Below are 23260 nucleotides of genomic sequence, written 5' to 3'. Positions count from 1 at the left end.
ACATACTGTGACGGAGTCGAATCACAGAAAACATAAAATTATAAAATCGAAAGGTGCGCTTGAAGCGTGTGACAAGATTAAGATTAGTAAAATAAATAAATAATAACTAGACGATAGTACATTGTAGGAGAGGCCGGAAAACCGCTTAAAGATGGTCGTCCATGTGTGAGTGGAGAGCTCAAAAATAATACGAGTCCATATTTAGCGTTTCCGGCCAAGCCTTTACATAGTGCTTTTCACGACTACTGCGAGGAAATAAGAAAACATTTGCATAACTATAAGTACTTTAATAGAAAATAATATTTGTATTGGCGCGAGGACAATTGTTGAAAGAAAGCGATGTATTTTTGCCAGGAACATTTATATTTTCTTCACTAGAAGAATTCATTTTTAAAGCGTAGATACGTGTTTCTTATATTTTTTAGTCAAATACAATTTACACTATCCAATTCAGTAAGTATTTTCCGATCCCGCCCGATTTTTTACTTTTTATATCACTTTAAGAGGCGTTTTTTCTGATGTTTGCTTCAAACTGACTCTAAATTTAGAAGCGTTTTTGCTAAAAAAGCACAAACAGCTACAAAAGTAAAAACGCCTTAAGTGTGAACTGAATAGTTTGACGTTTTTTTTTTAAACAAGTAATTGGTCCTATAAATAACATAACTTTATTTTTGAAGGAAAAAGTTGCGACAAAAAAAGTCCTTTTACCATCACCAATGACAGAGGATGATAGCAATGATCACCAATGACAGATGATGATAACATTGAAACATTGTAGTAGTGGTGGTTCAGGTGCTACAGCTATTGTCTACTTTCCAGTTTGGTTTTAGACCATCTATAGGGAGCGTGCATGGACTGTAGGAGGCAGCACAGGAGCCGTCAGAAGATGGCAGACCCTCCAACGCGCACGGTCCCTATTGCCACATTTCCAAACAGTGCCGTGAAAAAGTCATTTCCTTAATTCTTATAACCAGTACATATTCGACCCACTGCGGAAAAACGGGGTCCCCTCATGGAGCAAGAAAGTTTGACTAGTCTTTTAATTCTTCTTCTAGTGCCGAAGGTTTCGTGTTTCATATTGAGCGGAATCAGAAGGTAGCGACGCTTAACGCCCTCTCTGTCTTTTACTTACTTCATAATAACTCTATATTGTTCCTCCGGCACGTTGAGCTCCGGGTCGCTGAGCCGCGAGATGATGTCCGGCATGACGTTGTACAGCGCGTTGCCTTTCTGCGAGAGCTGCTTGAAGAACAGACGCGTCATCGACGCGATCTTTGCGTCTTTGTCGGCGCAGCATAACGCCATATCTGCGATCTGGCCCTAGAAAGTAAATTACAGTATTATATTCTTTGTAGGCGAACATTAACGACTAAACATTTTTTTAGGGTTTTAGGTATTGTATAATAATATAAACGTCAATAGTAATAAGTTTTTGTCAAAAATTACTTTTTTTGGTACAAGCTTTTATCGCTGACTGTACTTTACACAGGCAACTAATATTCATTGAGACAATTCTAACAACCCCAAACACAATTACTTTAAGTTGTTTTATCACAGAGTTTCCATGGCCACCTCCTGTCTCCATCATCAGATTAGCTCCATGTCATCATTTTTTTTTTTTTTTTCATTTATTTAGAACACAAACAGTCACATATACAAATGGATTTGAAGTACAATGTAGAGTACTTAACATACTTAAGAATCATAGACCTGGAGGTTCATTATTAAGTACATAATGTTAACATACATACCAACAGCCTAAAGAAAATGAAATCATGAAATCATGAGCCATACTTAAATTCTATTTACTAGTCTTCAGAGGAGAAAAAAATACAATAAACAGGTTTGACATTACTGTCTGTTTCATTAATTATCGGATATGTTGTATTTTTTTTTTTTTTTTTTTACTAATATTTGGTAGGTATTGGGACAACCGGAAAGTTACATTTATACATTGTGTACATTGTATTATATTTAATTATATGAAATATGTACTTGAACTAAAACAATTTACGTCGAAGTATCATTTTGAGACTAGACAATGAAGTGTGAAAAGGATCAATATCAAGTAGGTACTTATTATAATAACTAGGGACTCGTCTGAAAAAAGTGTGCCGAGAGTAATTCTTGCGGGCAAAGCTGATATAAAATAGAGATCTAGGACGTAGTGGTGCGGACAACTGAAAGTGACTAATTCTAAAAGATTCGGACATTTAATCGCTCCTTTAAGAATTTTAAACAAGAACATTATATCTAAATAGAGTCTTCGGTTATCAAGGGAAGGAACACAAAAATGCTTCGCTGCTAACGAAGTACGTTCAAAATAATTACCCGTTCTGTAACAGAGTGATTTTAAAAAAATATTTTGGATCCTTTCCAGACGATCAATATGGACTTGGTATTGAGGCGTCCAAACAACAGAACCAAATTCAAGTATACTCCTAACAAAGGAATAGAATAATAGTTTATAAGTATTGGGGCGCCTGAAGGGCTGTCCGATCCTGAGAATCATCCCTAACTTCTTATAAGCTCGCTTACATATATTATCAATATGTAAATTAAAATTTAATTCTGAGTCTAAAGTAACACCTAAGTCTCTAACGGACGATACCCGGGCTATATTTTTTCCAGCTAAGGTGTAATTGAAAACTAACGGATCATTTTTACGATTAAAGCTGATTACGAGACATTTATCAGTATTTAACAAAAGATGATTATCTGAACAGTAGAGGAAAAAGTTATCTAAATCATGCTGTAATGCATGGCAATCTGCTTCTGAGGACACAGCTTTGTATATTTTTGTGTCATCTGCATAGACGAGGTGCTCAGAGTTCCTAAAACAGTTTGCCATGTCATTGACATATAAAATAAACAGTAAAGGACCAAGATGTGATCCTTGGGGTACTCCGGAAGGTATAGGAAGAAAGCAAGAAGTATAACCCTTCAAGGCAACCGCCTGACTGCGATTGGACAGGTAAGACTTTATCCATCTAAGAAGGTCGCCGTGTATACCGAGCTCAAAGAGTTTCTTTATTAAGTTATTGTGGTTAATTTTGTCAAAACATTTCGAAAAGTCAGTATACACGACGTCCACCTGACAGCCAGAAGATATCCCATTGATAATAAAATCGGTAAAGGTCAGGAGATTTGTATCAACGCTACGACCTTGACAAAAACCATGTTGGTTAGGCGCAATGTGCTGAGAGAAGGCAGAAGTAATTTTGTTGTAAACGATTTTTTCAAAGATTTTCGCAAATATGTTTTAATTTACTAATGGGCCTGTAATTAGTTACCAGGTGCGCATCGCCACTTTTGTAAATTGGTGTTATCAAGGCTTTTTTCCAAGAGGAGGGAAAGTGACCATGAGCTAAGGACTTAATAAAAATTTGAGCTAAAGGCACTGCCAATTCACGGGCGCACATTTTAATGAAAAGGGAGTGAATCAAATCAGCACCACTACCCTTCTTAATGTCTACTCTTTCTAAAAACTTAAAGACGCAATCCTCGGAGATTTCAACGGAATTAAGATCAATCAGGGAGTTATTAGCTACATACAAATAATCTGGTAAGACAGAAGAATCAGTAACAAACACAGAGTTAAAATATCTATTAAAAAAATTACTAATTGTGTTACCATCTTTAGAAAATTCACCAAGGTAAGACATTTGGTCGGGTACGCAGTTACTAGGGAATTTTGACTTCATAAACGACCAAAAATAAGTAGGATCATCATATTGCATTGTTATCCGATTTACATATGTACCTATGCAAAATCTCAGCTCAAACGAAAATCGGGAAGTGGGTCAAATTTAGCTGCCAAAATTTGAGCCACACACTAACATACATACTGATAAATAGGGCAAGTTAAATAAAAGCTTGTAAAAAGGAAAAAAATCGTCTACAGAAGTCTTAAACAAGTAAACACACGGTACCTTCACTCGCACCATCTCATGCAGCACGAGGAACGAGAGCATTTTCACTGCACACTGACGCACTTCTAACTCCTCGTCACTTAAGCTACAAACAGGACACGGATTAGTATATTGCACGTATGTAAGCATTGCGGCCGAGTTAATATACAGGAAAATAAGTACAAAAAAGTTGAGTGAGATTAGGGAAACGCAGCGTAAGATACGTAAACGCGATAGTGAGATTGGTCGGCAGTATATCACATTCCGGGAGCATGTCAGTAACGTCACCATCAGCATAAACACTTACATTTGGTATATATCCCGGGTCCAAGGTTGACTGAGATTAGGGAAATGCAGCGTGAGATCAGCGAATGCGATGGTGAGATTGGTCCGAAGTGGTACATTTCGGGAGCGCGTCAGCACTTACATCTGGTATACATGGCGGCTCCAAGGTTGAGTGAGATTAGGGAAATGCAACGTGAGATCTGCGAACGCTGTGGTGGGATTGATCCACAATGCCACATTTTAGGAGCGCGTCAGCACTTAAATCTGGTATACATGGCGGCTCCAAGGTTGATTAGTCAGATTAGGGAAACGCAACGTGAGATCTGCAAACGCGATGGTGGGATTGATCCACAATGCCACATTTCGGGAGCGCGTGAGCACCGTCATTATTAACATAAACACTTACATCTGGTATATATGGCGGGTCCAAGGTTGAGTGAGATTAGGGAAATGCAACGTGAGATCTGCGAATGCGATGGTGGGATTGATCCACAATGCCACATTTCAGGAGCGCGTCAGCACTTAAATCTGGTATACATGGCGGCTCCAAGGTTGATTGAGATTAGGGAAACGCAACGTGAGATCTGCAAACGCGATGGTGGGATTGATCCACAATGCCACATTTCGGGGGCGCGTCAGCACCGTCATTATTAACATAAATACTTACATCTGGTATATATGACGGGTCCAAGGTTGAGTGAGATTAGGGAAACGCAGCGTAAGATCAGCGAATGCGATGGTGAGATTGGTCCGAAGTGCCACATTTCGGGAGCGCGTCAGCACCGTCACCATCAGCTGCAGACCCTCGTCGCAAACCGTGCTCGATACCAGCATGAATCTGCAAAAATCAACTGTATTAATCAAATCAACACAGTTCATCATATGTAATGTATGTTCGTTAAGGTTCGTGTAGGGTTCTTAAATACTGAGTGACTAGACTTCAATCGACCGGGATATGGACCGTGATTACCTTTGATACTGTTTTTAGCTCCCACTATTTCGACGCAGTTTCATGCATCTTGTTCACGGGTAACTGGAGATAGTCAAAGTTGTGTAGACCGCGCTCGGCCTACCCTCATTCGTGCGCGTCCACTGGTCGCGTCCACACTTGTTGGCCTATCCAAGCACATTCACAGTGTCACTACGCATGTTTGATTCGGATATCAATGGTTTTTACACAAACAAATCACAAGATTCCACACATTTGACACCCACCCGCTATCTCCAGTTACCCGTGAACAAGATGCATCTAACTGCGTCGAAATATCGGGAGCTCAGAAACAATATCAATGGTAATCACGGTCCATATCCCGGTTGATTTAAGTCTAGTGAAACTAACTGTGAATCATTCAAAATTGTTACCGAGTAACTAGGTAAACAAAGGTAGCTCAATGTTCTGGTGTAGTGATATAGTGATGTATTGAAAAAAGCACTACAACATTACATGGACACATTATGAATGTAATTAATTCTTAAAGTGGCCATGCACTTTTGCAGCTGGATTTACATGAAGTGATGGTTATGAATCGATATATTCACTCACTTGATTGTTTGCATTGAACTCTTTTGACTAGCTAAATTAAGAGTCACATCTGGTAAATAGAGTTACCAAAAGCAAGTGAGTGGGTTGGTCATGGTAGAAGGCGCACATCATGGACTAAAAATATAAGAGACTGGTTAAAAGTGAAGAGCATAGATGGACTAATTCGCATGACTGAACATAGAGAGACATATAGACATATGGTCGCCAACCTCCTGTACGGAGATGGCACGTGAAGAAGAAGAAGGGTTGTTATGTGACGGATCGAACTATGGAGTCTTAATGTGGGCAGTAGTGTTACCTAGTGAAGGTTAGAGCCACGGCGGCCTGCAGCGCGGGCGGCGCACGCGCCGGGTTCGCGAGGATGTGACGCAGGAGAGGCACGTAGCGAGCCAGCGCCGTGCCCTCGCCCACAATCTGGAAATGATTCAATAATCAGATTTGATGTTAAGATCGCACTGATCGCAGAGTATTCAAATACTAGAATAAATAAAACTATAATCATCCCTTGGGGTTGTAATACTCACTGAAAAATACAGTATGATTCTCTCTGTCCACCCCACTGGAAGGAATCTCCTTACAAAACTATAGAAATAACTACATACAATAAAGAGCACAAACCTCTCGCTCGCACACACCACGCACATACTCTGCGTCCGCGTCGTCCGCCACCGCGCCTTCTAGCCCTGTTTCGTCTTCCGTCATTGTAGTGTTTGTCTGGGCAAAAAAAAAAATATTTATAAAAATCTGTAAAACAAGCCCAAACTTGACTCGACCTTTTGAAAAGAGGCAGTTTTTGTAGCCACATCTACAGGTAACAACAGTAACCAATGAATGTTACAATAAGTAGGTGTTTACTCACAGATGGCCCCTTGGTGACGCTGGCGGAGCGCTGGCCGCGACTCGACGCGCTCGCTCCGGACGCGTTCATGAGCGTCTGGCGGCGCAGGTCGTCCACTCGCCCCTTCCGAGCTGGAGTGGCGAAGGCACCGGCTTTCTTCTTCCGCTTTTCCTCTAATTTGCGGTCTTCGCGGACCTAAAACGGGAATTGTTGTTAAAAATGTTAAATACAATAACCTCTAAAATAAAATTAGTAGGCGATCGATAACAGATTAATAGAAAACCGGCCAAGAGCATGTCGGGCCATGCTCAGAATAGGGTTCCGTAGTTACTCTTCCGTCACAATAAGCTAAACTGGAGCTTAAAGTATGGTAGATTGTTAACCAAGGAATGAACTGTGGGTGTACGTCTTTTTACTATGACGGGGAAACTTTTTGCGATAACTCAAAAACAGCTAAACTGATCATATCCGCTATAGTTTTCATAAGATTTTTTTCATATTTTTTGGACCTATGGTTCAAAAGTTAGAGGGGAGGGGGACACATTTTTTTTTTCTTTCGGAGCAATTATCTCCGAATATATTCACTTTATCAAGAAGTGTTTGTTGAAGACCCCTATTAGTTTTGTAAGACCTTTCCAACGATATCCCACACTGTAGGGTTGAAGCAAAAAAAAATGTTCACCCCCACTTTACGTGTAGGGGAGGTAACCCTAAAAAAAAAATTTTTAGATTTTATTGTACGAGTTTGTCGGCTTTATTGATTTATTTATCCATGCCAAATTTCAGCTTTCTAGCATTAACGACCACGGAGCAAAGCCTCGGACAGACAGACAGACGGACATGGCGAAACTATAAGGGTTCCTAGTTGACTACGGAACCCTAAAAAGGCTTGAAATAGATTATTTTAATAAACATTGATTCAAACTTTCTAAATTTTCACACATTATTATTACTCGAATCAGGACCAAACGGACTTCTACGGATCGTCGGTTATATAGTAGAAAAGTTGCCAAAGTTGAAAGCTATTGAAATAAATAAAAACTCATAGCAATTTCATTCGGGACGATGGCTTTAGGATCTTATACACATGGAAAACGAATATCTCCGGTTAAAAAAACAAACATCGTGAGTGTTGTGAGGTTACCGAGTGACATCCCTTAAGACCAAGTGTGGGTAGTTCGAAAAATCGCACAGCTAGAAAATGTTAATGTCAACTCTGGCCAATCTTCTCTGAGACCACGGGGGCAATGCACAGTGGTCACACGTTCATTGAACAGCGGTCGAAATTTAAAAGTCGCACTAAAAATGTAACAAACAGACCTTAGTAAAATACAGTCTTTGGGTAATCAACCATTCTTTTTTCAAGGTAAATCTCGCAAACCAGTGATGTAGGGATCGGATGTCATCAAAAGTCTATTGAGCAATCTCACCATTCTCACCTACAGGCAAAACAGAATATTCTATGAACTCAGAACCGTGAATCAGTACCTTATGCACAGAGGCAAGAAGGTAATACCAAGGATATGACAAGCAGTTTTGCTGTTTCTAAAGCGTTACGTTCTTCGTACTTCTTTATGTGAATACTGTAGCCTGAAGTTAAGGTTTTTAAAATAACAGAGCATCTGAGTATCAAGTTGTCTAGCCCCGTGATTTCCGTGGATATTTCAGGATACTCAGAAGAAAATTTTCTCGTAGTGTTGCCGTTATTCGAGGAATTTGTCAACAATAAGACCCAATTTTTGACTACACTGGGTTTGAACCAGTGTAGTCAAAGTTCCTTTTTGAAAAATAGCAAATGTACACAAATAGTGAGTTTTTCTCTCTAAATTTTCGGTGTTAATACCCTCATCATCTAAGAAAGACTTAGACAGTTGCTGAAAGACGTATCTGATTTTTTTAGCATTCGAAGCTTTAGCTGATTCAAGCCAAAGATCAAATACAAGCTTACGTGAAAATGAGCAATTGATTTCTTGCCCTAAACAAAGAAAAAGATCATTACATATTTTGGTCCTAGAACTTCAATGACATAAAAAGGCTACCACCAAGACCTTCAGCAATCTTCGGTAGAAGTATCACTTGTACACGATAAAGCACACTTTAGGATACAAAATGACGTATGAATCATCACGGGACTCGAAGGGTTTCTAAACTAAAAGCTTCGAAATATCTTTCAAATCGAAATTGTGATTTTATTCTTACAAATTCTTATTCCAAGCATGATTTTATTCTTGAATGCCCAACACTGCTCCGGGGAAGAATATTGCAAACTCGAGTTATCCAAAATTTGACTTACCCCCCTCGTTGCACAATGTACTATTGTGAACCTCTATTTAAATAATTATGGCTAACACTAAACAAAACATGTAAATAATCAAATTTTAAGCAACCAGTAAATGTTCCGCTTTTCGATAACGCGTTCGAGTGCCATGCGGTATGATAACTTTGACAGCTATTAGCAAAGATTTTTGTTCAGACGCATGCTAAATCTTTTGTTTTCTAAAACTACCTAGTATAAAGTGCCCTCCTTGCTAAAAAAGACAGTCAAAGTAGATCATCAATTTATTCTTCTACCGTGACTTCTGTGCAATGGCGTCTTCAAAATGTCGCAGGTAATTTAGGAACTTAATTATACGCGATAAAGTCCCATTTTTAATTTCTTTACAAAGTCGCTTCAACAAGTTCCTATTGTGTTTATTTCATTCAAGATAAATTTACATCTAAAGCTACAGCTATTTTACAGAAAGGGGCATAAAAGCTTGGCTAACCTGATTTCTTCTCCTCAGCTCACTGTACACTGACACATCCAGGTAGATGAGCTGCTGGAAGGCCACATGTCCCAGCGTGAACACGAAGCGAGTGAGCAGTTCAACCGGCAGAGAAACCTCTTCTTCATTATCGCTCTGTTTCACCATCGCCTGCTGTACCCTTTTATGCATTTCCGCTAATATCTTAGCGCAGACAATCTCAGGCGTATCGCAGATTGCGTAAATCGTATCTATGGAATACGCCGCGAACGATGTGAACTTGTTAAGTTTCGAAAACGTTTCTAACAAGCTATCGTAGATGGAAGTAAATATCTGGTGATCAGCCGGATATCTTTTATTCTTTTTGCTCAATGATAATAATAGTTGAGCGCTCAAGTTCCTGGAATTGTAGTCGCCGGTCAAGCCGTGGGTTTGTATGACTTCAAGGTTAGCGAGTGCTACGGAGGGTTTTGCTTTGGAAACCATTACGAGGAGCGCTAGCGCTGCGTAGCTGTCCATGTCTGTCGTACCGTCAATTTTCTTCATAAACATCTCCCAGAACACCTAAACAAGAGTAAAACGTTTGTTACACGTTTACGTATACACTTTTCAAGACTGAAACAGTAAATTATTTATTGGCGCAGCCGGTAGGATCAACAATTTTGCTTTAATTATTTTCATCAGAAACAATAAAGTTACATGATGTTTTTTTTCCACAATGTAATAACACTAATAAATATAGTCTGGGTCTCCAAATGCGGCAGTAACAATAGAATGAAACAACTATACTTATTCCATATTATATTTAATTTTTGTGTAATAATACTAGCAACTAGACTAGAGTAAGAAAATGGCAGCACGATTTTATCTGACTATTGTTTAGTATGGGTTATTCCCACTAGTTACCACCAAGTTCTTACCAGTGGCAACTACTGGGATTTTTTCCCACCTTTTACAACTAACTTGGTTTGGTGGTAACTACTGGGATTTTTTTCCCAGTAGTGACCACCAAAATGTTGTTAGAGTTCAATACTAATAAAACAATAGAAGTAGTACAGTATAAATATAGAGTGCTTCAATAAATATTTATAAGTCGATTAGTGTTTCAGTATACTGCCTTAAAAGTAATCAAAAATATTAAAACCAGTACAAACGAAAAAATTAATTGTAAATTCTATTAATTGTGACGTTATCTATGAAAACTGGATCTTTTGTCAAGGGCGCTTACGGAGCATCCAAATACGCTTTATAGGAGCATCCAAAGAGCACATAATCACTAGGAGCATCGTTGATAATGGCGTAAGTGCCATCGACAATAAAGTCCCTTTCAATAAATAACGTCACAATTATACGAACGAACAAACAAATCAATCAGTCAAAGACCGATTTTTTAATCACTTAAGGCAGTTTACTGAAACAGTAATCGATTTATAATTAAACGAATAACGAATTATTGATTAAAGCACTCTATATTTATACTATTTTTATTAGTATTGAACGCTAACCTAATTTTGGTGGTAACTACTGGGAAAAAAAATCCCAGTAGTTACCCCCAAACTAAGTTGGTGGTAACTAGTGGGATTTTTTTCCCAGTAGTTACCAGTGGTAAAAGGTGGGAAAAAATTCCCAGTAGTTACCACTGGTAACAACTTGGTGGTAACCCTTTAGTATCAGCAGTGCTATGCTAAACTACAAACACACGCCTTCACCTGTATTTAGTAACTGCCAAGAGGGACACCGCAACACGTGAGACACAATAGAAATATCTCCTACCGATAATCAAACTATAGCTTACCTGGATAATGGATGGAGTGATGTCCCCCTTGTCGACCCACTGGTCGACGAGGTGGTCGAGCGCGAGCGCGCTGCTGCGGTCAATGGTGGCCACTAGAGAGACCAGTTTGCGTGCGATATTGACCGCACGCGCGCGCTCCGGCTTGCTATCGCATTCTAAGTACATGTCGCGGTAGGCGCGCTCTACGGCTTGCCGTTTCTCCTGTACACGGATACAAATGTGTTATTAGTTGGACGACTGAAGCAATAGGCATTTAAAGTCAAAGAACGAATTTTAACTATTGCTTCGGTGACATTGGCACCATCATTGTGCATAGCAATCCCAACTATTGAAATGTATTTTGTGGCAGCAGAATATTTTTTCTTAGAATTAGCGCACGGTACGGCACGGTGTTCATTATCATCTTAATCTTAGTACCAGTATGACATGAAACAAATGAAGTAAAACTGGTGCACCTGAAATACTATTACATAATTCCGTTCACTGTATGAGTGTATGAGAGTAATGAGAGTGTACTGACCTGATCAGGCGACCATACAAGCAACAGCATGTTAGCTACACCAGTCTTGGCAGATTCAATATTAAAGTGGTGTGCTGCGGTGAAGAACTCTATAGCCTCATTAACATCGCCTGCTTGCTTCGACATCAGCAAAGTATTAATCAACGGCACCGCCTCGGAAACCATTCTGCTGAAATGCACCGACTCTTGCAAGAAAGCAACTATGGCTTCCTTTTCTTCCAACTTTTTGTATAGGGCCAATTCGTTTTCACATTGCTGGCTCAGTGTTATAGATTGACGTCTGTCTGGTATCACAAAAATGTTCTTAAGGAGAGCCACAAAATATTCCACCTGAAACAAAAATCATTTTTAAAATATTAAAAATGTATAATAACTTCATTATCTGTAACTATGCATTTCGCTATTTACGTTTACCTTTGCCAGGGAGAGAATAATATAGCAAACCTCTAAAAAAGTTTATATAAAAAAAACAAAGGTGAACTGTCTTGTGAACGTTACAGTTTTACAAACTATAATTACGATTATGGGAGACTAGGCGACATATTAATGTTTTACTTGTAGAGATGTAGATGTAGTGTAGGGACGCCCGGCCGGAAGCAGGCGGGCTGTCGATCGCGTGTTGCGTTAATTCAGCCCAGTTCCCTGTAGTTGGAGCTGCAGGTTACTGTTAATGTGTTAATGTTTTACTTACTTGGTCACTTTTTTCCATGCTGCACCTCAAATACCTCGCTTCAGGATATTGCCTCTCTGTATGTTTTACAATCAAATATGCCTTGAAGTAGTTCTTCTCTCGCAAATGCTTTCTAATTGAATCATACAAGTTATCTAGAGAAGCCTGTGATAGGTCAGGTTCGTCTTGCGTCAAAGTGTTCATTCCTTCGTGAATAGCGGCTACAACATCATCTTTAATTTTATCCCACTTATCTACTAACTTTGGATCTGGCCCTGGATTCAATTTTTTCTGCAGATCGTCTAATATCTTCTGCTCGGTTTCTAGTTGTTCTTCTAATATTTCTAGCTTCAGTTGGGCGGAAAAGGGGTTGCATTCCAGGAATACCTACAATAAATAGAATAAATAGTACTAACCATTACTAGAAGATACTGCATTAAGGTGGTTTGAGACCAAACAAACAAGCGTTTTAAAAAGATATATTGAGGCTAAATTGCATTTGTACAGAATAGGTTTCCAAACTTGGTGAGCTTGTATCTTGGACTGCATGAGACCCTTTTAAAATTTATTTAGCTTTGACAACTGGAAAATAAATACTGGCATAACATGTATAAAAGATCTTGAGCTTAAGTCACAGGACATAATGGGTTCAGTGTACCTTCAGTAACTGTATAGCTGCCTTCCTAACAATGGCAGCCTTGTCCCTCAAGCGGCCAATGGCGCGCTCCAGCACAACTCTCTGCCTGGTCACTGGCACGCTGTTGTCGCGCTGCAGGCGGCACCAGAACTGCAACACCTGTGTGACAACAGAGATTTATTTATTATTAAAGGACATCCATATCATATATATTATAACTTACACTAAAACATTTTAAAACGTAATAAATACTGATATATACAACAATTATGGAGTACCTAACATTGACTACTTATATTGCATCACAGAGATGTATTGTAATGTATGTAATGTAGTACCTTTTAACCAACAACACCATCAGTACTTTTAAAAATCGTTTTAAGGAAGGATTCTGTACAATTTATTTTCGTAAACATTTCGAAAGCTTTAGGATAATACTCACATTACAGAACAAACTTGCATACTTAAGTTTACTCGAGAGCAGAACTTAGAACGCTTAATTCGGTGTCGGGCGCATTCCTAAAACCGAAAGGTATCATGGAAATTCATAAATACCCTCGGGCGTTAATAACCCTGTTTTTTTAGTTTTCTTCGCGTATCGTTATTAATAGAAAATTGTAATTAACTTAAGGGTGACGCAGAACTGATGCTTATTGTAATAGGTACATCGTCTAAAACTTTACCGAGCGCGCTTCTAGATAATGTCATAGCGCACGTGTGTGTAGCTGGCCAGCATTATTTAGTTAGTAGTCGTAACTGGGCTGATATTTATCCTGCACTTTAGCACATTCGGCGCTCACACGTCTGTACCTTGTGGCGCACGTAGGCGGACAGATCGTGCATGTCCTCGTACATGTCATCGAGGAAGTCGTCGCGCTGCTCGTCGGACAGACCCGCGCCGCGCAGCTCCGCGCTGAGCGCTCACACGTACCTTGTGGCGCACGTAGGCGGACAGGTCGTGCATGTCCTCGTACATGTCATAGAGGAAGTCGTCGCGCTGCTCGTCGGACAGGCCCTCGCCGCGCAGCTCCGCGCTGAGCGCTCACACGTACCTTGTGGCGCACGTAGGCGGACAGGTCGTGCATGTGCTCGTACAGGTCGTCGAGGAAGTCGTCGCGCTGGGCGCGCTGCTCGTCGGACAGGCCCTCGCCGCGCAGCTCTACGCTGAGCGCCTCGCACATCATGCCGAGCACGCTGATACGCAGTGTGTATGACTGCAACATCAGACATTTGTGCATTAATCTTATCAATATAAATAGAATACGGTCATAACACTTTAATACCTAAAGAATTTTTTTTTTTGCATGTCTCTTCTTCTTCCTCCTGCCCTTATCCCACGTTATGTGGGGTCGGCACAACATGTTCTTCTCTTCCATTCTCCTCTATCTTTCGTAACCTCAGCACTCACTCCTTTCTTTCTCATATCCTCTTTCACACAATCCATCCATCGTTTTTTGGGTCTACCATCCGCTCTCCGTCCATCAACATTCATTCCTAACATTCTTTTTCCTATATGGCATTCATCCCTCCTCATTAAATGCCCATACCACGCTAACCTACCACTCCTTATCTTCTCCGCTACCGGTGCTACTTTCAAACTTCCCCTTATATACTCATTCTTAATTCGATCCTTTCTCGTCACTCCACACATCCATCTCAACATTCTCATTTCCGCTGCGTGCACTCTTCTTTCATCCGTCACTTTCGTCGCCCAGCATTCTGATCCATACATTACAACAGGTCTCACGATCGTCCTGTAGATTTTCCCCTTAAGTTTAAGGGGCATTCGTGGATCGCAAGTTGTTCCAGAGACGTGTCGCCATTTCATCCATCCCGCATTTATTATATTTTTCACGTCACGGTCGATGTTGCCGTCACTTTGAATCAATGACCCAAGGTACCGGAAATCGGAGCAGACTGGTAGGGATACACCGTCTAAGGCAATATGGGAAAAACTGGATAGACCACCGAAATCGCAGAACATATGCTCCGTTTTAGTTCTGCTTATTTTCAGTCCCACACTTTCCAGCTTTTCTTGCCATTTTCCCAGTCTGCTCTGGACCTCAAGTGCATTTTCTCCGACAAGAACAATGTCGTCAGCAAACAGCATACACCAGGGTGCTTCCTCCTGTATGTTCGATGTCAGAGCATCCATAACCATTTTTTTGCATGTGATTAAAATATGATATTCGCGGTCCCGAGCACGCACATCCATCTCGCTTACGCTCAGTGAGTGTGAGAAGGACACGAATCTACGGGGCCTTAACTAGGTAGCTTCTGGTTACCTCATCACTTTCCAGATATGACTGCAATGTGGTAATAGCAGAGGTCATTTCCTTAGGTAGTTCCTTGGTGAGTTCGAGTAGGAAGGCGCCGCAGTTTCTGGCCGCGCCCTGTTCCGTGGCCACACCCGCGTTGTCCTCCTCACTCGTCGCTAGGGCTTCTGCTATTTCACGAACCTATACAAACGAAAAAGTTTTGTAGTTGATCATTTAGTCTTCAATGAGGAACCCACGGCTTTTTTAAGGCGTCATATGATTATACAAATACAACAACAAATACTTTGTAATGCCAAAAATTTGTTTTCGGGCTTACCAATATAATATAATATGGAAGCTAATTCTGAAATAAATGTTTATTTAATTTAATTTAATTTAAAGGAATTCACATCTGTATGAACAATTATATAAACAACCCTTTAAGTTTAGCACAGTAGGTATAGTACTCCTTAACCAATATTTGAAGTTACCATCTGAGGTCCAAATGTTCCTATTTCGAAATCCTTAGTAAGCTGCACAACTCCAGCACAAATTGGAGACACGGAGTGTTCCGCCATTTGAAGAACCTGAGGATGAATAACGTGCATGCATATAAACTTAACAAACTACAATGGCACATAAAACAGTAAAATATTTCTACATGCACAGGATTTAGTTGTACCAGCCTCTAAGGATCTTTTGCAATTGATGTTGCATTTACCACAAAGCTCTTCTGAGGTACTTATGCTTTATAGTTGACTGGACTAGCGGAAAGAAATCTATCCTCACCTGCACAAGCTTGATGAGGCAGGAAGTCCCATGGTTATATTTTTTAATTAGTACTCCAAGTACTTGGAAAACAGTCTCTCTCACTGCTTTGTTTTTTATTATTTGTTCTTCTAACGCTTTGTAGCAAGGCTCAGAAACCATCCTAAAAGTAAAAAAAAATCTTATACATTTCACCATTGATGTAGTATATTATACGTCAATGCATTTCACTATATATAGGCACTGTGGAAACTCAACAATCTGCTTAGCACCCCTTACGTCTTCCCATTGTCATTTAAACATATAGTGACACATGTTGAATAGTTTTCATTACTTAACGACCGTCTGGCCTAGTCGGTAGCGACCCTGCCAATGAAGCCGATGCTCCTAGGTTCAGTAAGGGCTTCCTGAGTCTTGTGTGTTATTTATTTATTTGGTGAGTCCCTTGCTTTTACACCAAGTTGTTATTAAAGTGTTTTCGAATAGTTTATAAAATAAAATAAATAAATAAAATAAATTGATTTTATTTCAGGCAAGCACATTTATAAATTATCTAAGTAGATGAACCATATAATTTAGCTTATTCGGAATATACATATTCGGCCCTTCTCTAGTTTTGAATATGTAGTAAATCTTACGTTACAAAGTTGTCTTCAGCCAGTGGAGGGTCCCACAGGCGATTCAAAGGTTGTTGAAGCAATAAATGCAAAGTCACAAGAGCAGCTTGTTTATCAGATTCCGTCCAGCCACAAAACTCTTCATCTTCTGTTGCCTTCTTCCCCTTTTTACCCAAAGTCAGTTTGGTGGAGTTCTAGAACATGGAAAAATGGAAGGTATGGTATTTATTACAATCATCCTAACTTGTATAAACATAGAGAATGGACTAGACGCACCATATTCTCATCTTATGTGGCACCCAAGAGCCCAGAGATATGTAAAGACAAAGACTCTCAACTCTAAATATGAATATTTAATATGAATGACAAGGGTAGCAGAGAAGTTGGGGGGTCTCAGAATGTTGGAAGGGTTTGGGGGAAAATATTGGAGGGATAAGAGGTTTAATATCCCAGGCTAGGCACAGAGAACTATTTCATTTAAAAATAAAAACATATTATTAGACATAGGGATAAGGTGTGGAAAAAAATGAATAAGGAGAATATGGCGAATAAAGTAGTTTTTTCTGATACCGGCTGTACATGAGATGAGTAGGAGCAAGACGAGAAGAGAACAGTATGTACACACTCATTCTTGGCCTGTCTCGGGGTCTCTCGATGAGTGTGTACAGCCACCATGACAGAATGCCACAATTTTGAAAAGCTGTTGTAAAACTACATTACAAAATATAGTTATGGCAAAAACACTTACATCGGCTGCTAACTTAACATCTTTAGTTTTCATTATTTGTGTATACAAGTACATGACCATTTTCACTATATTTAGGTTCTTCACTCTAAGATCTGCATCTAACTCTTGATCCTGCATAATCAGTTCAATATGACTGCACAAGGCCTTAGCAGTTCTCACAAGGTGGTCAAATCCTTAAAAAAGAAAACACATAATAGATAAGACCTCATAAGATCTGTAAAATAAGATCTGAGTCTGAGTATTCTTGCATACAAACTTTTATACAGGTAAGGGAAAGTCAGATTTATTCGATATATACCTTTATTGATGATGTTCCATTCAAGCTTGTTACCATGGACAATAATAGAAAAATATGTATCAAAATGCTCCAGTATGTATTCAACACCTTCAGAATTATATGCTCTTGCCGCATCTGTAAGACAATTATAATGTAGTGCCTATGTTATACAAATACGGATTACTCAATACTGAAAACATGATAAGCATATAAGAACATACCTTGCAGTTTGGACAAAAGCACTCTTATCTGCACCACATCTTCAACATGATATTGTCCAACATGAGACTCCAACAACTCATCCTTTTGCACAGGTATTGCAAATTCAAAGTGGCTCATTTTGAAGACAACTGCTAGTGTTTAACTCTTAAGAGTAAGCTCGATCTAAAGTTTCCTACTCACTTTATTAAGATAGAATGTATTTAAGAACTTATTGTATTTCACTATGAAGTTTAATATTATAATATTTACAATTAAAATCCACTGTACACTTTCTAGAATAGTTAATTTTTTGCATTAGAAAAAAGGTAAACAATCTTGACAAGTCTTTTTATTGAAAATGTTTGAAAAACGCGTTTTAATGTTAGTTTATATTATTTACGAAAGCAAAAGAATATAAATATTCGTAGGTATATGATTTTTCTTTTGATAGACAGTCATAGTTGTTCTAAAAAGTGTGCAGAAAGTGATAGGTATGTTTCTGCACTAGAGCATTTTACACAATGATTTAAAAAAAAAAATTACGATAAGCAATTGAAATTTGGGTTTAAATGGTTTTGTTATATAATTTCCATTCTGATAAAACTCCCCATTCCATAAATAGGTACCGATACTTTTACCTAAATGTTTAATTGAAAGTACCTTCAAGAAATGCTGTAAAAACTTATACGTAGGCAAAAAAACACATGTATTTTACTTTCCTCGTATTCGAAATGAAAAGAGAGTGTTTAACTCGGGTGAAAGGCATCATTTCATCCATTGGATAACAATCTACTATATAAAATATAAATGTTAGATATTTGCTATGACTTGTTTTTCAAAAACAAGACACGTCAAGATCGCTTACCTTCTTTCTAATGCTAAATAAAAAGAACTATAACAACTAACCGCGAAAGTACTATTACTAATTCTGTGCCGCGATGTAAACAACAAAGTTCAAACGGAATTTATTCGAAATTTAAACATTTGACGTTTTCGTTTAGAACTTTCACTCAGAAATAAAATATGTAAAATGAAGAGAAGGTCATTTTTTCCGTTTAAATGTATTTTATGATAAATTAATTTTTCATTTATTTTATAAATCCGAATAACTAAAAAAAAAATGGGCTTAAATTAAACCAAAATCAGTTTAATCCCATACATAAATTGCTCATAAAAAAAAAAACTTGTTAGTGTTGCCATTAAGTAAATAAAAATCAACATAAAAATTATAACCGGAAAATAAACTCAACAATGTATATTAAAATAATGTTGTTATAGCCCCAGACTTTTATTGTATGCAATATATGAATAAGATACTAATAACAAATAAGTTATTTACTATAATCCCTTACCACATATTCCCGTAGGGCAACATATTTGACACGTCGCCGACATGTCAGCCGACGTTTCGTCTTTTTTCAACAATCGCCAGCCACGAAGTACGGTTCATTGCTTATTTTGTAAAGCTTGTGCTAATTCTTATAAGAAACATAAGGGTGTGTGATAACAATTATTTATTAAAAATTACAGTTCATTCATAACAAGATGTCCGGAAAGACGAACAAGGCTTTCACGAAAGAGGAAGAGCTGCTGCTGCAGGATTTCAGTCGAAATGTCTCTACAAAGTCGTCGGCTCTATTCTACGGGAATGCCTTTATCGTATCTGCTATTCCTATATGTAAGTGTTTATTTCCTATTAATATGTCTTTCCCAAGCGTAACAAAGCGTAATTGACGATCTTTTCATTGATAAAACTTATGTACCGTTAGTTATGTGAAAGTGACCGGGTGTTTTCGTGTAGGGTTATTCTGGAGGGTGCACGCTCTTGAAGTGAGCTCCTCCCTGGCGTGGTTCGGCGTGGTGACGGCGGCTTGCACCTGGTTCCTGGCGCTGGCGTACCGCAACACCAAGTTCCAGTTGAAGCACCGTGTGGCAGTGAAGCGCGAGGACGCCGTGGCGCGCGAGATGTCGCGCAAGCTCGCTGACGACAAGAAAATGAGCAGGAAGGAGAAGGACGAAAGGTGGCTAATAAATCATACTTATTTATTTTGCTTTCCATATGTTGGCAATTCAAAAGTTCTAATTGGGTCAAAATTCTTTTCATTGTGTTTTCTATTTGTACCCAAAAAATTTAACAGCTTTTTGTATGAGATGAAATTTAAATTTGATTTTTTCATGGGAAATTTAATCTACAGCTAACGCAATAGCACTTGTCTTCTTTTATTTATTTGATAAAATACAGAAATACAAGTGTGACAGAATGGTCCAAAATAAGAGAACGAAAAGAATTTGGACCCAATTAACCTAATAAGAATCCTTGTATAGTTATACAATTTTTTGTAAATATTTTTTGTTTCTTGTTGAGTTTTCATTATAAAACTTAATTTGATAATTATCCATGTGGTGTGCATAATTTTTCATTTTTGATTCAGTGGAGATTCAAAACTTGTTTCTACATAAGCTATTTGGTGAAAGTCTTTCACACAAATCACAATAATAAAATGTAAGGTTGATATTTGTCCTACAGTTTCCCTATTATTACATAATTCATAATGAAATAAATACCTAGATCTAACATTATTATTATTTGAAAGGCTTGCTTAGATATTTTTCTTAGGCTTGCTTAGATTTCATGGTTGACTGGTAGAGAATGCCTTCTGGCATTAAGTCCGCCATTTGTACTCTTCATGTATTGTGCAATAAAGTTTAAATAAATAAATATTTTCATAAGTTTATATTAAATATAAAGCTGATTACAATTCTATATTTTGACTATATTTATTTCTATTTCATTAATAATAATAATAAACATGTTTATTCAAAAAGTTTAAACATAGGTACATAATAAAAGTACACAGTAATGCTTTGCATTACATACTTACTTCATTAAGTCACATAAATTGAGTTCTCATTAGTGGATTATAGGTAAATAAAATTTAATTGATAGTTAGCTAATGATAGAGATACTATAGACTTTCTCTTTTTCTACTTAGGTTTTATTTAATAATTTTCCTCTTAATCATATAATTTTTAAAGTTACTTTCTTAACTGCTATTTAGTATTCATTTTAGTTTTCTGCACCTACTAATTAGGAGTTTCATTGTTTATGGTTCCATACCCAAAGGGTCAAACGGGACCCTATTACTGAGACTCCGCTGTCTGTCTGTCACCAGGCTGTATCTCATGAACTGTGATAGTTAGCCAGTTGAAATTTCTACAGATTATGTATTTCTGTTGCTGCTATACTAAAAACAGAATAAAATAAATATTTCTTTCCAATCTCGAGGTTCTCATCCAATCACCGAAGTTAAGCAACGTCAGGCAGGGTCAGTACTTGGATGGGTGACTGTTTTTATAGATAATGGTACGGAACTCTTCCTGTGTGAGTCCGCCTCGCACTTGGCTGGTTTTTTTCCACTACCTAAAGGTTGTTTAGAAGAGATTACCTTTTAGACATAAGGCAAGCTTTTGTTTACCTCTGTATTTGTGTTCCTTTGCACATTTATTCTGAGGTTTTGCAATAAAGAGGATTTGTTGTTAATTTCAGGATTCTGTGGAAGAAGAATGAGGTAGCTGACTATGAGGCCACCACCTTCTCCATCTTCTACAACAATGCCCTGTTTCTGGCCATCGTGATCCTGAGCAGCTTCTACCTGCTGCGCTCCTTCACACCCACTGTGTATCCTTTTTATACATTCAACCATAGCCAAATAACACTACTGTGGAGTTGCAGGCATCCATAGGCTACAGTGACCGCTTAACATCATGCGGGCTGTATGCTTGTTTTCCACCAACATAGTGTAAAAAAAAATTACTTTCTGCCTGTGACTTTGTCTGTAAAGAGTTAAGATTCCATTATAAATCATATGTGCTTGGTGTGAAAACTTGACATTTGAAGAGACTAAGTATATATGGATTTAAGTCCAATACCAAATGAAATAAACAAATGATGTAAGTCTTTTTCTTGGTTTATTAAGTATTTAGTTTAGTGTATTTTAAGTATATAAGTAGATCATTGTGCATTTTAGGTCTATATCAATGAATACTCTAGTTAGCTTTCTATATTAGCATAATTTGATTGTTTATTTTATCTTGATGGCAGCAAGTTTTTTCCTTAATACATAAATTTACAGCAATTACATTGTATCCCTGACATCGGCATCTGGACTCCTGGCCCTCCTCTCCACGGGAACCAAGTGAATTGAACACTAAGTGTTGTGTGTTTGTGATGAAAGCTGAGCGCTATCTCGACACCGGGAGTGTACTCACTTTAGAATTAATATTTAAGACAAGTTGTTCATAATTTAATAATAAAACAATCTAAACAGTCTTCAGAAGTTTTATTTACACATTACTATAAAAGAGAGCTTACATTAGTAAACCTAATAGTATCTTATAATATTTAACCTATTCAGAAATCAGCTGATTCAGTTTTCCAGGGTGGGTTAAGTACACGTAAAATCACAAACCTCGTTTTCACTATCTTTTCAAATTCGACTTATATTTATAAAATTCGGATATTAGTTATACTGCTTACTACTGCATAAAGTAGGTATATATGTATGTAAAGAATTACGACGATTACATAAGCCTTCACACCCTCAACATCATGTTAACTCTTGTGGACACTTCATCTTAACGTTAATTCTTTAGCAGGAACATCGCCGAAAGGGCAAAACAAAAAACGCATTTACACCGAAAGAATGAAAGTTCAAATTAAATGTTTTGATAAAAACATCAATCCTCAAACACTTGACAACGTGACGTATATAGTCTTGATTTCATTAATTGGTCGCAAGTAAAGTTAAATGTCCTGCCTGCTTATGATTCCTAGCTATTTAAAAATTAGGGATTTTTTATCCAACTTTATACAGTAACAGCAGTCTTCCAGCATCGTTTTTCGGATATTTTATCATTATAAAAATTCAGTTTATGTAGAATTGCTCCACAGGCATATTTTGGACAAAATTACAAGACATACAATTTCTTGGTAAGATTCAGTCCCCATTTTAAATAGGTTATAGTGGTTCCAGTTCGGCGCCATACATAACTTCCACGTTGCTCGTAAGATTTGCAACCTTTATAAGAGTTTCACCAGATGGCGTTACATTACTGAGACCTCGCTTATACCTAATTAAGATCTCATGAAACTCTTATTTCGGAGAAATACAACGAGTAACAGTCTACTATTCGCTATCTTAACACACTTCGGGCAGATTAATCTCAAAACATAATATCTTGTCCTTAAATAGACGTGGTAGTAAAACGAGGCTGGTCGCTAGGCGGTGCTGTCAAATCCATGTTCGCGGCGGAACGTTGGTTTGTCAGATGCTCAGTACATCATGCCGGCATGCAACGGCTCCGTGCGCTGGAAGAATACGTTGGGGTTGCTGCTGAAGGTGGGCTCCACGGTCGTGTACACGTTGCCCTCCTCGCGCACCATCATGC

General features: G+C 38.3%; 3 protein-coding genes across 4 annotated transcripts in view; 1 reads left to right on the top strand and 2 right to left on the bottom strand.

The window, feature by feature from the left end:
• LOC133524293 (condensin complex subunit 1) overlaps nt 1-19040 on the bottom strand; it is a 25720-nt gene extending 6680 nt beyond the window's left edge. The window contains exons 1-20 of the mRNA XM_061860215.1: nt 18678-19040; nt 17833-18105; nt 17633-17746; nt 17335-17507; nt 16608-16780; nt 15991-16132; nt 15693-15788; nt 15229-15402; nt 13996-14157; nt 12965-13102; nt 12328-12693; nt 11637-11966; nt 11117-11317; nt 9343-9885; nt 6599-6772; nt 6358-6453; nt 6038-6153; nt 4864-5034; nt 3933-4017; nt 1133-1320 (exon numbers count right to left, since the gene is read on the bottom strand). Of these exons, the coding sequence (XP_061716199.1) occupies nt 1133-1320; nt 3933-4017; nt 4864-5034; nt 6038-6153; nt 6358-6453; nt 6599-6772; nt 9343-9885; nt 11117-11317; nt 11637-11966; nt 12328-12693; nt 12965-13102; nt 13996-14157; nt 15229-15402; nt 15693-15788; nt 15991-16132; nt 16608-16780; nt 17335-17507; nt 17633-17746; nt 17833-17950 (3560 nt within the window). The 5' untranslated portion in view covers nt 17951-18105; nt 18678-19040. The remainder of the gene's footprint in view (nt 1-1132; nt 1321-3932; nt 4018-4863; nt 5035-6037; nt 6154-6357; nt 6454-6598; nt 6773-9342; nt 9886-11116; nt 11318-11636; nt 11967-12327; nt 12694-12964; nt 13103-13995; nt 14158-15228; nt 15403-15692; nt 15789-15990; nt 16133-16607; nt 16781-17334; nt 17508-17632; nt 17747-17832; nt 18106-18677) is intronic.
• LOC133524295 (translocon-associated protein subunit gamma) lies at nt 16773-22142 on the top strand. The gene is made up of 6 exons (XM_061860218.1): nt 16773-16802; nt 19180-19251; nt 19343-19490; nt 19614-19833; nt 21360-21491; nt 21946-22142. Exons 1-6 carry the CDS (start codon nt 16788-16790, stop codon nt 22010-22012), a joined length of 654 nt encoding a protein of 217 aa, XP_061716202.1. The 5' UTR covers nt 16773-16787; the 3' UTR covers nt 22013-22142.
• The window catches only part of LOC133524294 (uncharacterized), a 33544-nt gene continuing 32421 nt past the window's right edge, over nt 22138-23260 (bottom strand). For both annotated transcript variants that reach the window (XM_061860217.1, XM_061860216.1), the window contains one exon: nt 22138-23260. In XM_061860217.1, the coding sequence (XP_061716201.1) occupies nt 23145-23260 (116 nt within the window). In that variant the 3' untranslated portion in view covers nt 22138-23144.

Source organism: Cydia pomonella, chromosome 13, assembly GCF_033807575.1.
Source record: "Cydia pomonella isolate Wapato2018A chromosome 13, ilCydPomo1, whole genome shotgun sequence".
In the NCBI taxonomy this organism is placed as follows: domain Eukaryota; kingdom Metazoa; phylum Arthropoda; class Insecta; order Lepidoptera; family Tortricidae; genus Cydia; species Cydia pomonella.
This window is presented reverse-complemented; position numbering and strand designations above follow the sequence as displayed.